The sequence below is a fragment of the Camelina sativa genome, chromosome 3, assembly GCF_000633955.1.
Source record: "Camelina sativa cultivar DH55 chromosome 3, Cs, whole genome shotgun sequence".
Classification (NCBI taxonomy): domain Eukaryota; kingdom Viridiplantae; phylum Streptophyta; class Magnoliopsida; order Brassicales; family Brassicaceae; genus Camelina; species Camelina sativa.
The window spans coordinates 5,028,011-5,039,787 of NC_025687.1; the positions used below are offsets into that span (position 1 = coordinate 5,028,011).

Below are 11,777 nucleotides of genomic sequence, written 5' to 3' on the forward strand. Positions count from 1 at the left end.
AAAAAAAAAAAAAAAAAAAAGGGTAAGAAGCTTGTCAATATATAAATGATGAAGTTAGCTAGTTAAGTAGAAAACAGATTAGGTTTTTTAGTTACCTGCTTTGACCTTTTCAAGAGCTTCAAATAAATCCTTCTTGTGCTTCTTTTTTAACCACTGTTTAGGTATATATAAAAAAAAGTAGGGCAGAGATTTTAATTATTCACAGATTTAGTAATGATAGTGATAGGAGAAGAGGTAAACAAATGAAACACATTAGAGCAGTGACCAAAGAAACAGAGAGGGAAACCAACTCCAAGAGACTTACGGTTCCAATTCTGTGAATAGATTTTTCGATGACAATCGAAATAAATAGTAAGACGAAGCAAACCACAGCTACTGCCCACGTAGAGGTATGCTGCAAATTCTGCTCTTTTTCTAGAGTGATCTTATTATCCATTAGAGCTTAATTTTTGTTTAAAGCACCAAATGCCTACAGAGAATCTTGTCTTTCTATACAAGAGAAGTAAAGATTAAAGAGATGGACATTTCATTTTTTTTTTTTTTTGCTCTCAGTTTATTTAAGTAGGCTACGCAATATTCGAAAAACACACAGTTGTGTCGCAATATATATAGAGAGAGCAATGAGAGAAGGAGAAAGGGGAAGAAGATAAGACCCCTAACGTAATGTGAGGACTGTAGTAAACTAGAGAGGCTACTATACGTACCGTCGTCTTTTGGAGAAGAATCGTTCGACTTTTCTATGATTCTTTCATGTGACGACTGTCGACTGACGAGTGACGACGAGTGATGACGACTGCTGACCAAGTTATCACAGTCTAATTTATCACTCTTTGTTTTGAAAGTCTATGGCCTTTATGGGTCAATCATGTTTTTTTTTTTTTTAATAATAATCTATAACTTAATGTATATTTTTTGGCCTATATATGTTAATAATTCTCCCCAAACTTTTCCAAAAAAAAAAAAAAAAAAAAAAAGTTGTAAGAAGGAATAAGCAAAGTTTGAATTTCAATTGTTTTTGGTATGATGTTTTGTTTATATTTTTTGGTTGTATTAACTGTTAAAGCTATATATCAAATGGCCACTTGAGATATACTATATACATTAGAGAATATCAATAGCATTAAATTCCCCAACTTCTTTGTTATTCTATCTTATTTAATAAGTGATATTTAATATATACTCAACACAAAATCTATTTTGTACTCGTTAAAATAAATCATTAAAAAATTTAGAATACTTTTTTTTTCTTTTTCTCTTTTTCGTTTCAGTCTTTATCAAAATGTAGGTTTTTAAAAACAAAGCTTAACGATATATCAGATAATTTTTTTTTTTTTGTGGAGGCATAGAAGAATTTTCAACCGTAATGAATGCTACTTGAAATTTCAAAATTATATTTTTTTTTTCCACCAATAGATGACCGAGAAGCTGAAACAAAAATAAGTTGGCCAAATATAAATTTTGGAAAAAAACATTTGATAATGTGATTTGTTCTTTATCTACAAAAGTTTCCGTTTTGGAGTTGACCATTGACGTATGTTAGTTTCTTTTTCTTCTTGTTAATTTCCTATAATTTTAGTTAATTCTGTTAATCAATTATAGTACAAAGTACATGCAACATATTCGAAAACAACCTATACAGATATAGACATATGCATGCAGCAATGATTAATTATACTGTAGGTAGATTAGATGCTTATAATTTTTAAGTGGAAAATTTTAGTGAAATTAGCCGACTCTCCCTTTAGCCATCGGTGTTTATATTTCAATAATCTAATATTAATGCCACGCAGATATGATAATTAATAGTATTGAATATTCTTTTCACGTCACTTGTAATTAACATCTTTTAGAATAATAAGAGTGGGGCTTAGGTTGACACACGATTAACGAAATGCTGACAGAAAAAAGAAAAAGACTAAACATCTCATGTGGACTGCGGAAGTAAAGATAGACATATTTCGAAAAACGGTCTATCCAGAACATTATCTTTTGGAAAATCTTCAATCTATTTTTTTTTAAAACACAAAATATATTATAAATGAATCTGAGAGTTAAGACGAAATAGTATTATAGTAATGACTAGAGATATATCGTGGAAATTGTGAGGCGAATAAAAACGAAAAAAACAAATTTTCTCGGAAAAAAACGAGATGTTGATTTTTGTTATTTACTGACGTTACGTCTAAAAGCACCTTAACCTTATATAATCAATGCTGCTCGAGACAATTGTCTCCTTCTTTAATCAAAAAATGAAAGACGAACGAGAAGACAGCTCTAATATAATTGCATACATAAACATATAATTTTATTCGTATGCATGTAGTAAGTTACTAATACAGTAATACCAACCAATCCCTTTTTTTTTTTTTTTTGCTGTCGGCGACATCAATGCACTTTTAGTAGTTGAAGACTCTAAATGCTGGTTTCGTATTTTATTTTTCCCTTTTTACAGTTTTTAATTGTTATTTTCAAATCAATATCAACAATAATTGTTATATAGGTAAAGGATTCATGTCACATGATGTTTTTCTTATCTTTTTTTTTTTCTTTTTCTTATCAATTAAAAAAAATTGTACTCAAACGCATTGTATTCATTTATAGTAATCGATCAGGTTTTAATAAGATATATCTTCATTGCCTATCATCAACATTATACAAATCCAAATTTCGTCCGTAATAAACTTTTTGTGTTCGTCATTTTTTGTTATGAATTTTCTGCTCACCGAAACCACACCAGTGATCATATAAGATAGATATTAAAGAACACGTATTAGGTTGTTTTAAACTTTGTTTAATCTTTGAGTGTTTTATTTTATGAGTTTAATACGTCTTACCAAAAAAATTATGAGTTTAATACGTTACGGTAATTTAGTTAGAATATAATAGTAAGTTTCAAAACTGATGACGTTAACGGTTAACCAATCGTTTTCTCTGTATTAAATAAAGAAAATAACATTAATTCTCAAGCATGCCAAACTAGATTCATTCTTTATTTATTTTTAGAAGTCCTCCAACTTTATCACCCACGACTTTCCAAAATGTCAATGAAGTCAACCTTCATTATTGAATGGTGAAATTTATATTGGTTTAGTTCCGATCAAATCCCGTAAACCGGAAATAATCAAAATTCGAAGAAAACCGAATCGAACCGACCCTTAGAAACCCAAAATTGGCTAAAAATCCAGATTTTGAAAAAACAAAAAGGTTTCTCAAAAATCCAAACTCATAAACCCTAATCAATTTTTTCTGTTCTTCAACAGACCTCTGCTTCCTCTGTACAGTCTCTGCTGCTTTTTCGTAGCTCGGTACGAATTTTTCCAAGATTCTTCAAGCTTTCCTAATCAGTTTCTGAGAAAGAATGGATCCAATTGCTTCGGTGTTTGAGAAAGTTAAGAGCTTTGCGAAATCGAGCCAGGCTTCAGTCTCCCGCCATTTCGGTCCTTCTTGCCATAACCCGGTAATCTCTTCATCCATCCTCTTTGTTTGAAATGGTCTGTAATGGCCCTAAAAGTAACTACCTTGGTATCACCATTGATGCTCTGAAATGGTTTGGGATTTGTGTTCAGATTGATATCTTGAAGCGATTACAAAGAGAAGCATTCTCGGATTTGATGAAACTTAGAGATAGACAAGAGAAAGTGGAGCGGATCATCTCCTCGTATAAATCATCTAAAGGTGGTCCGTTTCAAGAGACTAGCACTCATGTGAGAGGCGAGGTTGATGTCCTTGGAGCTATATTGCTGATTGGTAACACTGATGAGGAGAGTTTCAATAGAGAAGGAGTGAGACCTGGGTTGCTTTCAAGGTTTGTGTTTGAAACGAGTCTTAGGGAGACAGATAAGCTTGTGGCTGAGCTCGTTGCTGGATACAAAGGGGAAGGTAATCTCAGTGATTTCTCAGGGAGCCAGCAGTTGTCTTTAGCTAAAGTCTTCTACAGGGCAGATATTAATGATTGGTTCTCTGCTGTTGCTATTCCTGTTGGTGCCCATTTCAGAGATGTTGATGCTGATGTAGTGTCTTCTTACCAGGTATCCATCTTCTGTTGCAGGTTTTTATTTCTATATTGGTTGTGTTTTTGCTTTTATATTCAGCATTCATATTGTTTGGATCATTTAAACTCCAAAGGGTCAATAGTTGAATCTCAAAAACTGATTCCAGATTCTCATTGATCTCATATTGTTATTGACGAAGCTACAAATACACCTTTGGCTTGCAGGGAATGAGTCTTACAGAAGTTTCTGAACTTGGACCACCTCTTTTAAACCAACATAACGGTAGTGCCATAGGGTTAACAGTCAGGAAGTCAAATATCACAGGTTCACTGGCCCAATCCATGTCAAACCTTGAAGCTGAACAGGGTTTAATGGCAAGGGAACGTTGTTTCAGAACCTTTGGGCAAGTAACTTGCCACATTCGCAGAAGTTTAAAACTATCTCTATTGGGCTGTCACGAAATTTTCACACCGTCTAGCAACCTCCACTCTGCTGGAGCCATTACGCTTCCAGTAAGTTTCCTAAGGCGTCATACTGCTATGGAGCCTGAATCATCAACACCGCATCTAGATATTAGCAGAAGCGTGAATCATGTGTCGTCTAGCTCCATTGCTTTGAAGTTAGACTCTCTAATGGACGAGTCTACAAAACTTGGGGGATGGATTGAAATTCAGAATTCAAGAGCAAAGCAAGTGAAATGGTCAGTGTCTATTACAGACAACCCAGAGGATGAAGTGGGCTGGGGCATGAGCGTTGGGGGAGTTGTTGATGGTTCAAGAAATCATGATCTGTTTCAGGTGGAATCATATCTGAAATTCAACATTGGCGATCGGTTTAGCTTAAGTCCAGGTCTTGCTTATCACACAAACAGTAGTGGAAGAACCATAGGTCTTATGCTACAGTCTCACTGGTCGCTGTGATCTCAAGGCTACTCATTACATGTACATTGATGGTTCTACCTACCACTGACTGCATTTTTAGGGTAAAAAGAAAAGTGTCTAATGCAGCTACCATTTTTGTGCCTTGATTGGTAAAAGAGTCGGATTGTGTATTGTCTAATGTCTATCGTCTCTTATAAAAATCTTTGTTGTCTTGTTAGTAACTGTTTCCACTTTCCATCTATGTTGGAATAGTCCACCAATTTGCTTCTTTTATTGTCATGGTAACAAATGACGTAATGCTTTATGCTTAGGGAGAACTAAAATAACTGAAGAATTGATTGATCTATGATTAGTATGTCTTCATTGAAACCTTACAAAAGATCTGGCATTTTCAAGTTTACGTGAATTAAAGAATTTTTAAACAGGATGTCACTTTACAACAGGTTGGTTGATGTTGAGAGCTATGTTGTGACCTTACACCTCTCATGAACATACAAAATCTCCAAGACTTTTCATTTTTCCGAAGTCAATGACCTTATTCTCAGGACTTATAATGAAGACATATTTGACGCATCTTCTCGATCGCCAATGTGTCCAACGGCCTTAGTATGTGTTGTTCGATAGAGACCCATCTGTTTATTCTAGACGCGATAAATTTGTTTGTTAAAGCTTTTCCATTTTCTAAAACTTTGTGTTCCATTTCAACTGACCATAAATCGAATCTTTTGTTCAACAATATTATATATAATTCAAGACTAACCTTGTTTATACGAAGTTGTCTCTTACAAATTTACAATCATACTTCCTACGATAAGACCTTTGATTTGATTGTACATGACTAGTCCAATTTCCGCGAAACATCTCTTTACGTGGATTATTCTGGTACATGAATATTTGTTCACAGTTCTTTTGGACATTTCATAGTACACATTTGTGTGCTTCACCTTCACTCAGATCATTGTTAACTAAACAACAAATTCCAAAACCATTAGCTACCCACAAAAGCATTTGCGAACTAATCCAACTTGAAACAGATGAACGACGGCGAACTAATCCAACACGCGTTGCTTTGTATAACCATTAAAAGAGTGTGAACAAAAAAAAAAAAAAGGTCAAAAAAGAAATATTTCTTTACTATTACTATATAATATGTAAAGAACAAGTGTACTCTCGACAATGATAAACAACGACCCCATTTGAAATCGCACTAATGCAAGTAGTCCTCTCACTTTCAATCGTTTCCTCCATATTTCATAGAAAAGTCAAGATTGGTGGTTTATTCTGAATTTCTGATTGGTGGGCTATTCAATGCATCCACCAAACACATTATTATTACTCCCACCAAAAATAAATATTTGCTGAAAGAGAAAAAAAAAAACTTACATAAAATATCTCTAACCTAGTCATAGAGACAGAGACAAAAAGACTTAGTAGTAGTTTACTATTTTTACCTCTCTTGTAGGAAAAACAGAGGAATCACTCTGTTTCAAAGAGTTATGGTGGTTCAGTAAGCATACGTCGTCGTTTTGTTCTTCCTCTTCTACTTGCATTCACTTGCTTCTCTCTCAGATTCTGTTTCGGCGAAGACAGAATCACGTTCTCAACTCCGATCAAAGACTCAGAGTCAGAGACCCTCCTGTGCAAAAGTGGTATCTTCAGGTTTGGTTTCTTCACTCCTGTTAATTCCACTACTCGGTTACGTTATGTTGGGATTTGGTACGACAAGATTCCACTTCAAACTGTGGTTTGGGTTGCTAATAAAGACACACCCATAAACGACACTTCCGGTGTTATCTCGATCTATAAAGATGGGAATCTTGCGGTCACCGATGGTAGGAACCGCCTTTTATGGTCGACGAATGTTACGGTACCAGTGGCTGCTAATGCTACTTGGGTTCAGCTAATGGATTCTGGGAATCTTATGTTACAAGATGACAGAAACAATGGTGAGACACTGTGGGAGAGTTTTAAGCATCCTTATGACTCTTTCATGCCAAGAATGACTCTTGGGACCAACGGTATAACCGGAGACAATCTAAAGCTTACTTCTTGGAGAAGCCATGATGATCCTTCAACAGGGAACTACACAGCTGGTATAGCTCCTTTCACGTTCCCTGAGCTTCTAGTCTGGAAGAACAATGATATATCCTGGCGTAGCGGACCGTGGAACGGTCAGGTTTTCATCGGTTTACCCAATATGGATTCGCTTCTGTTTCTTGATGGGTTTAATCTCAACAGTGATAACCAAGGCACCATTTCAATGTCTTATGCTAATGACTCGTTTATGTGTCACTTTAACTTGGATCCTGACGGAGCTATATATCAGAAAGATTGGAGTACTTCTATGAGAACTTGGAGGATCGGTGTAAAGTTTCCATTCACAGACTGTGATGCATATGGTAGATGTGGTCCATACGGGACCTGCGATACCAGGGAAAACCCGCCTTGTATATGCGTTAAAGGGTTTGTACCAAAGAACAGCACAGAGTGGAATGGAGGTAAGTGGAGTAATGGATGTGTGAGGAAAGCTCCATTGCTGTGTGAAAGACAGAGAAATGTGAGTAATGGTGGTGGTGGTGGAGGGAAGGCAGATGCGTTTTTTAAACTGCAGAAGATGAAAGTGCCAGTCAATGCGGAACGGTCTCAAGCTAATGAGCAAGTCTGTCCTAAAGTATGTTTAGATAACGGTTCTTGCACGGCTTATGCTTATGATAGAGGAATCGGATGCATGCTTTGGAGTGGGAACTTAGTTGATATGCAATCATTTTTGGGAAGTGGCATTGATCTTTATATTCGAGTTGCACATTCAGAACTTAGTAAGTGAAAAGTCTCTAGTGGTACGGTTCTCACTTTTTTTGTTCTCTTCAATTTGACTTCACTGACTTATATTTTCTTACCAATTCTTATAGAAACTCACAGCAAGCTAGCGATTATGATCGCAGCACCTGTGATAGGCGTTACGCTTATCGCTGCAGTATGTATTCTTTTAGCATGCCGGAAGTTCAAAAAGCGTCCAGGTTAGAGTTTTGTTTACTTAATATTGATGTTGGAATCAGATTGTTTCTTTTGTCACAACTTGTTTGTTTCATTGATCATTGCCTTAGCAGAGCCAGTGAAAGATAGAAGTGCTGAGATATTGTTTAAAAGAATGGAAGCACTTACAAGTGATAACGAGTCTGCTTCTACCCAAATCAAGCTCAAGGAGCTTCCACTATTTGATTTTCAAGTGTTAGCAACATCCACCGATAACTTCTCTTTAAGAAACAAGCTCGGTCAAGGCGGGTTTGGTCCTGTTTATAAAGTAAAAGCAGTATACAGGAATAAGTACTGATTGCAAAAGAAAGAAAAAAATTTTGATTAACTAATGATGAAAAACCATTGCTAAAAATCAAAACACAAGAGAAAGGGAAGTTTCTTGGCTGCTCTAGAATAATTTTGTGCAGGCAAGTCAAGGTTGTTGTGTAGTTAATGAATCCATGAAAAGTCAAAACTGATGTTATATTCTTATCCACTATCCACGTTTGTTTCTATGTACTATTGCAAACCAACCCAAAAGACAATACCAATAATAGTGTTTTCATTTCTTCTCTCAAGACAAAACCTACTGTGGCTTCTCAAGAACATGGGTGATTTTTCGTTCTTCTCCTTTTTCCTTCAGATTTCAGTTTCTTAATCCAGGTTAGGTAATTCTACAGATCTGATCATATCTAAGAATAGGTCAAGTTTCAACAAAGCTCAGTCTAAATCTGAATTACATCTCTTATTCATTGATCTAACCATTGAAGAAACCCAGAATAACAAAACTTGTGAAGATATGAGTTTCTCAAAACGTATATATTACATAATTTATGTATATATAAAGAGACAGAGATTGGCTTGGTGAGCTTAACGCCCTGTTACAGCTGTGAGGCTCACATCATTGATAGATACCTTTTGACTACTCTGGTCAGAAGATTCAGCCTCAGAAGCTCCTCTTCTTGCTATAAACGCAGGCTGCTTCGGCTCAGCGAGGTTCGTGCTCTAGGTAGTTAGCATCCAAATCACATTTGAAACATTCGGTCTATCATTTGCAACTTCTTGCACACATAACAGTCCAATATGAACACATTTCTCTATCTCTTTCTCAAAACACTTATCAAAGACAGCTGGATCTGCTAGAGAAGCAGCCTCACCGTCGTTCCACAGCTTCCACGCCTGTTAAAACCAAATTTTTAAGGTAAGTTTCAAAAGCTTAATTAGCCATAAGTTACAAAACACTGCTTAGTACACTTACATAAGCCAAAAGGTTTAGATTACTCTCTTCCTTGTGAGAACTAGAGTTTCTTCTCCCACTAATGATCTCTAGAAATATAACCCCTAAGCTGAAAACGTCTGATTTTTCTGAAAAGAAACCTTCCATTGCATATTCCGGTGACATATAGCCGCTGCAAAAAAACAAAATTTTCAATAAAACCGCATACCACAATGTATGTTGTGTATTTAGGAATGGATACTTACTATGTTCCAACAACCCTTCTTGTGTTAGCTTCATCTTCATTCGCTCGGAAGATTCTTGCAAGTCCGAAATCAGATATCTTCGGGTTTAGATTCTCATCTAACAAAATATTGCTAGCTTTTAGATCTCTGTGTATGATCTTTAGTCTTGAATCTCTGTGAAGGTACAAAAGACCTCTGCAAATTCCTTCCACTATGTTGAATCTAGTCTTCCAATCAAGAATCGTTTGCTTCAATGGGTCTGAGAAAATGTAGCAAAATCATTAGTATCCAAAGCCTAAATGGTATAGAACAGAGTTAAAAACAGTGGTGATATAAGGTTTTACCAAATAGATATGCATCCAAGCTTTTCTTTGGCATATATTCATATACTAGCATCCTTTCTTCACCTTCAATGCAACATCCAAGTAATTTCACTAGATTCCGATGTTGCAACTTCGATATCACAACCACTTCGTTCATGAGTTCCTCTAGTCCTTATACAAAAAGAAGTAAAACATTTGAGTGTTCTTTTAAGTTTTAACGACCTTGGATATCGGAGAAGGTAACATCATTAACAGATATGCCAGTTTTCTCCTTGAGCAAAGCACCATTTTCGCCGCCTCTTCTCCTCGCGGAAGTAAACGCAGGATGCTTCGGATTTGGAAGATCACTTGCGTTTTGGCCCAACATGGTGAGAACAGAGGACATGTCTACTCTATCCGAAGCGCTTTCTTGCACACAAAGCAACCCAATTTGTATGCACTTTATCACTTCGCTCTCATTATATGTATCTTTGTCCATTAACTTGTCAATGATCTCTGTTTCTTCACCGTTCTCCCATAGATCCCAAATCTGCAAGACGAAGAAACATACATTTGCTTATGTTCTGTTTTTTTCCCCTCTGTTTTTGTGAAGAAAATGCAGTGCTTTTGTTTACTTACATGTCCAACTAGGTTTGATGATTCCTCGTGGAAAGAACTGTTCTTCTTTCCTGTTATGATCTCTAACATCAATACTCCAAAGCTGTATACGTCGGATTTAACGGAGAACTGGCCTTCCATTGCGTACTCCGGTGACATATATCCACTGTGCAAGAAAACATGAAACAACTTAAGGTTGAAAAATCTTGGACAGTTTTGTGGTGATTAAGAAAGAATAGCTCACAATGTTCCAACAACTCGACTTGTGCATCCTTCGATTTGGTTCCCCCCGAAGATTCTAGCCATGCCAAAATCCGAGATCTTAGGGATCATTTCGCTGTCAAGAAGTATATTGCTGGCCTTTAAATCTCTGTGGATGATCCTCAGTCTTGAATCTTGATGAAGATACAATATCCCACGAGCAATCCCGCGGATTATCTGCATTCTTCTTGGCCAGTCCAACTCCGCTCTATGCTCTTCATCTAGCATATGAGGATAAGAAGAAAGGATCAAAGAAAATTCAAAGTCATTGATCTTACTAAAAGGGAGAATTTGAATCTATAGAGGAAGTGTTTAACGTACGGAATACGAAATAGTCTAGGCTCTTGTTTGGTAAATACTCGTAAATCAACATCTTCTCTTCCAATTCAACACAACATCCTAAGATCCTCACGAGATTTCGATGCTGCAACTTCGATATCAACTTGACCTCATTCTTGAACTCTTCCATTCCTTGGCCAGAGTTTCTCGACAACCTCTTCACCGCTATCTCCATACCGTTCTGTAACACGCCCTGAATAGAAAACAAAAGAAACATTCGTTACTACATGTTGATCTTAAAAGATTTTTTTTTGGAGGAGTATTGATGAAGATGGGTATTGTCTCTTCCTTACCTTATAAACAGGTCCAAAACCACCTGCTCCAAGCTTGTTTTGGGAAGAGAAGTTATTCGTTGCTGCCGCTATAGTGTTAAGATCAAAGAGAGGTAACTCCCGGTGTCTCGCCTTGTCCTGTTCAAAGCTGAATGATTCTTCAAAATCAAAAGGTACCGGGGTGAAGGTTGCCGAAGAGCTTCTATACCTGTTATACTCTGCACTTAAGCATGTTTTCAGCAGTTAGTTGTGAGCTAAGAAAAAAACATATGAGCTTTAAAAGATACATCACTAGAAAATTTACTTACTTCGTCGCTCCCTTACGAAACAAAACAAAATGACCATTAGTAACATTACGGCTGCAATCAAAATGATAAGAATCAGAAGGACTCTCCTCTTCCCTGATAAGCCATTTCTGTTCCACAGCGCTGAAACAAGCAAGAACATGAATGACATGTTTCTTCTTCCTCGTTGTTAAAATAGAATGATTGTTTTATAATAACCAAGAAGAACTTGAAGAATAGATTTATATATGTACCTAACTCTTCTTTGTCTACACGTATGTAGAGATCTTGTCCGGAGTTCAAGTATGTCCTTGTATCCAACATACCGCCGTGCCATGTCAAGCATCCTATT

At 36.3% G+C, this 11,777-nt stretch overlaps 4 protein-coding genes and 1 pseudogene across 4 annotated transcripts in view; 2 read left to right on the forward strand and 3 right to left on the reverse strand.

The window, feature by feature from the left end:
- LOC104770023 (MLO-like protein 2) overlaps positions 1-589 on the reverse strand; it is a 3,795-nt gene extending 3,206 nt beyond the window's left edge. Inside the window, exons 1-2 of the mRNA XM_010494376.2 lie at positions 305-589; positions 96-153 (exon numbers count right to left, since the gene is read on the reverse strand). Coding sequence (XP_010492678.1) covers positions 96-153; positions 305-436 — 190 coding nt within the window. The 5' untranslated portion in view covers positions 437-589. The remainder of the gene's footprint in view (positions 1-95; positions 154-304) is intronic.
- LOC104770033 lies at positions 3,187-5,133 on the forward strand. Its single transcript, XM_010494384.2, has 3 exons — positions 3,187-3,457; positions 3,567-4,028; positions 4,217-5,133. Exons 1-3 carry the CDS (start codon positions 3,359-3,361, stop codon positions 4,910-4,912), a joined length of 1,257 nt encoding a protein of 418 aa, XP_010492686.1. The 5' UTR covers positions 3,187-3,358; the 3' UTR covers positions 4,913-5,133.
- LOC104778677 (G-type lectin S-receptor-like serine/threonine-protein kinase At1g11330) lies at positions 5,708-8,457 on the forward strand. The gene is made up of 4 exons (XM_019239640.1): positions 5,708-5,755; positions 6,336-7,689; positions 7,783-7,890; positions 7,981-8,457. Exons 1-4 carry the CDS (start codon positions 5,708-5,710, stop codon positions 8,202-8,204), a joined length of 1,734 nt encoding a protein of 577 aa, XP_019095185.1. The 3' UTR covers positions 8,205-8,457.
- LOC104770053 (G-type lectin S-receptor-like serine/threonine-protein kinase At1g11330) lies at positions 8,617-9,931 on the reverse strand. The gene is made up of 4 exons (XM_019243397.1): positions 9,694-9,931; positions 9,371-9,608; positions 9,147-9,297; positions 8,617-9,067 (listed from the first exon to the last, which is right to left on the reverse strand). The coding sequence occupies exons 1-4, from the start codon at positions 9,827-9,829 to the stop codon at positions 8,894-8,896; spliced, it is 699 nt and encodes a 232-aa protein (XP_019098942.1). The 5' UTR covers positions 9,830-9,931; the 3' UTR covers positions 8,617-8,893.
- LOC104778678 overlaps positions 9,865-11,777 on the reverse strand; it is a 6,270-nt pseudogene continuing 4,357 nt past the window's right edge.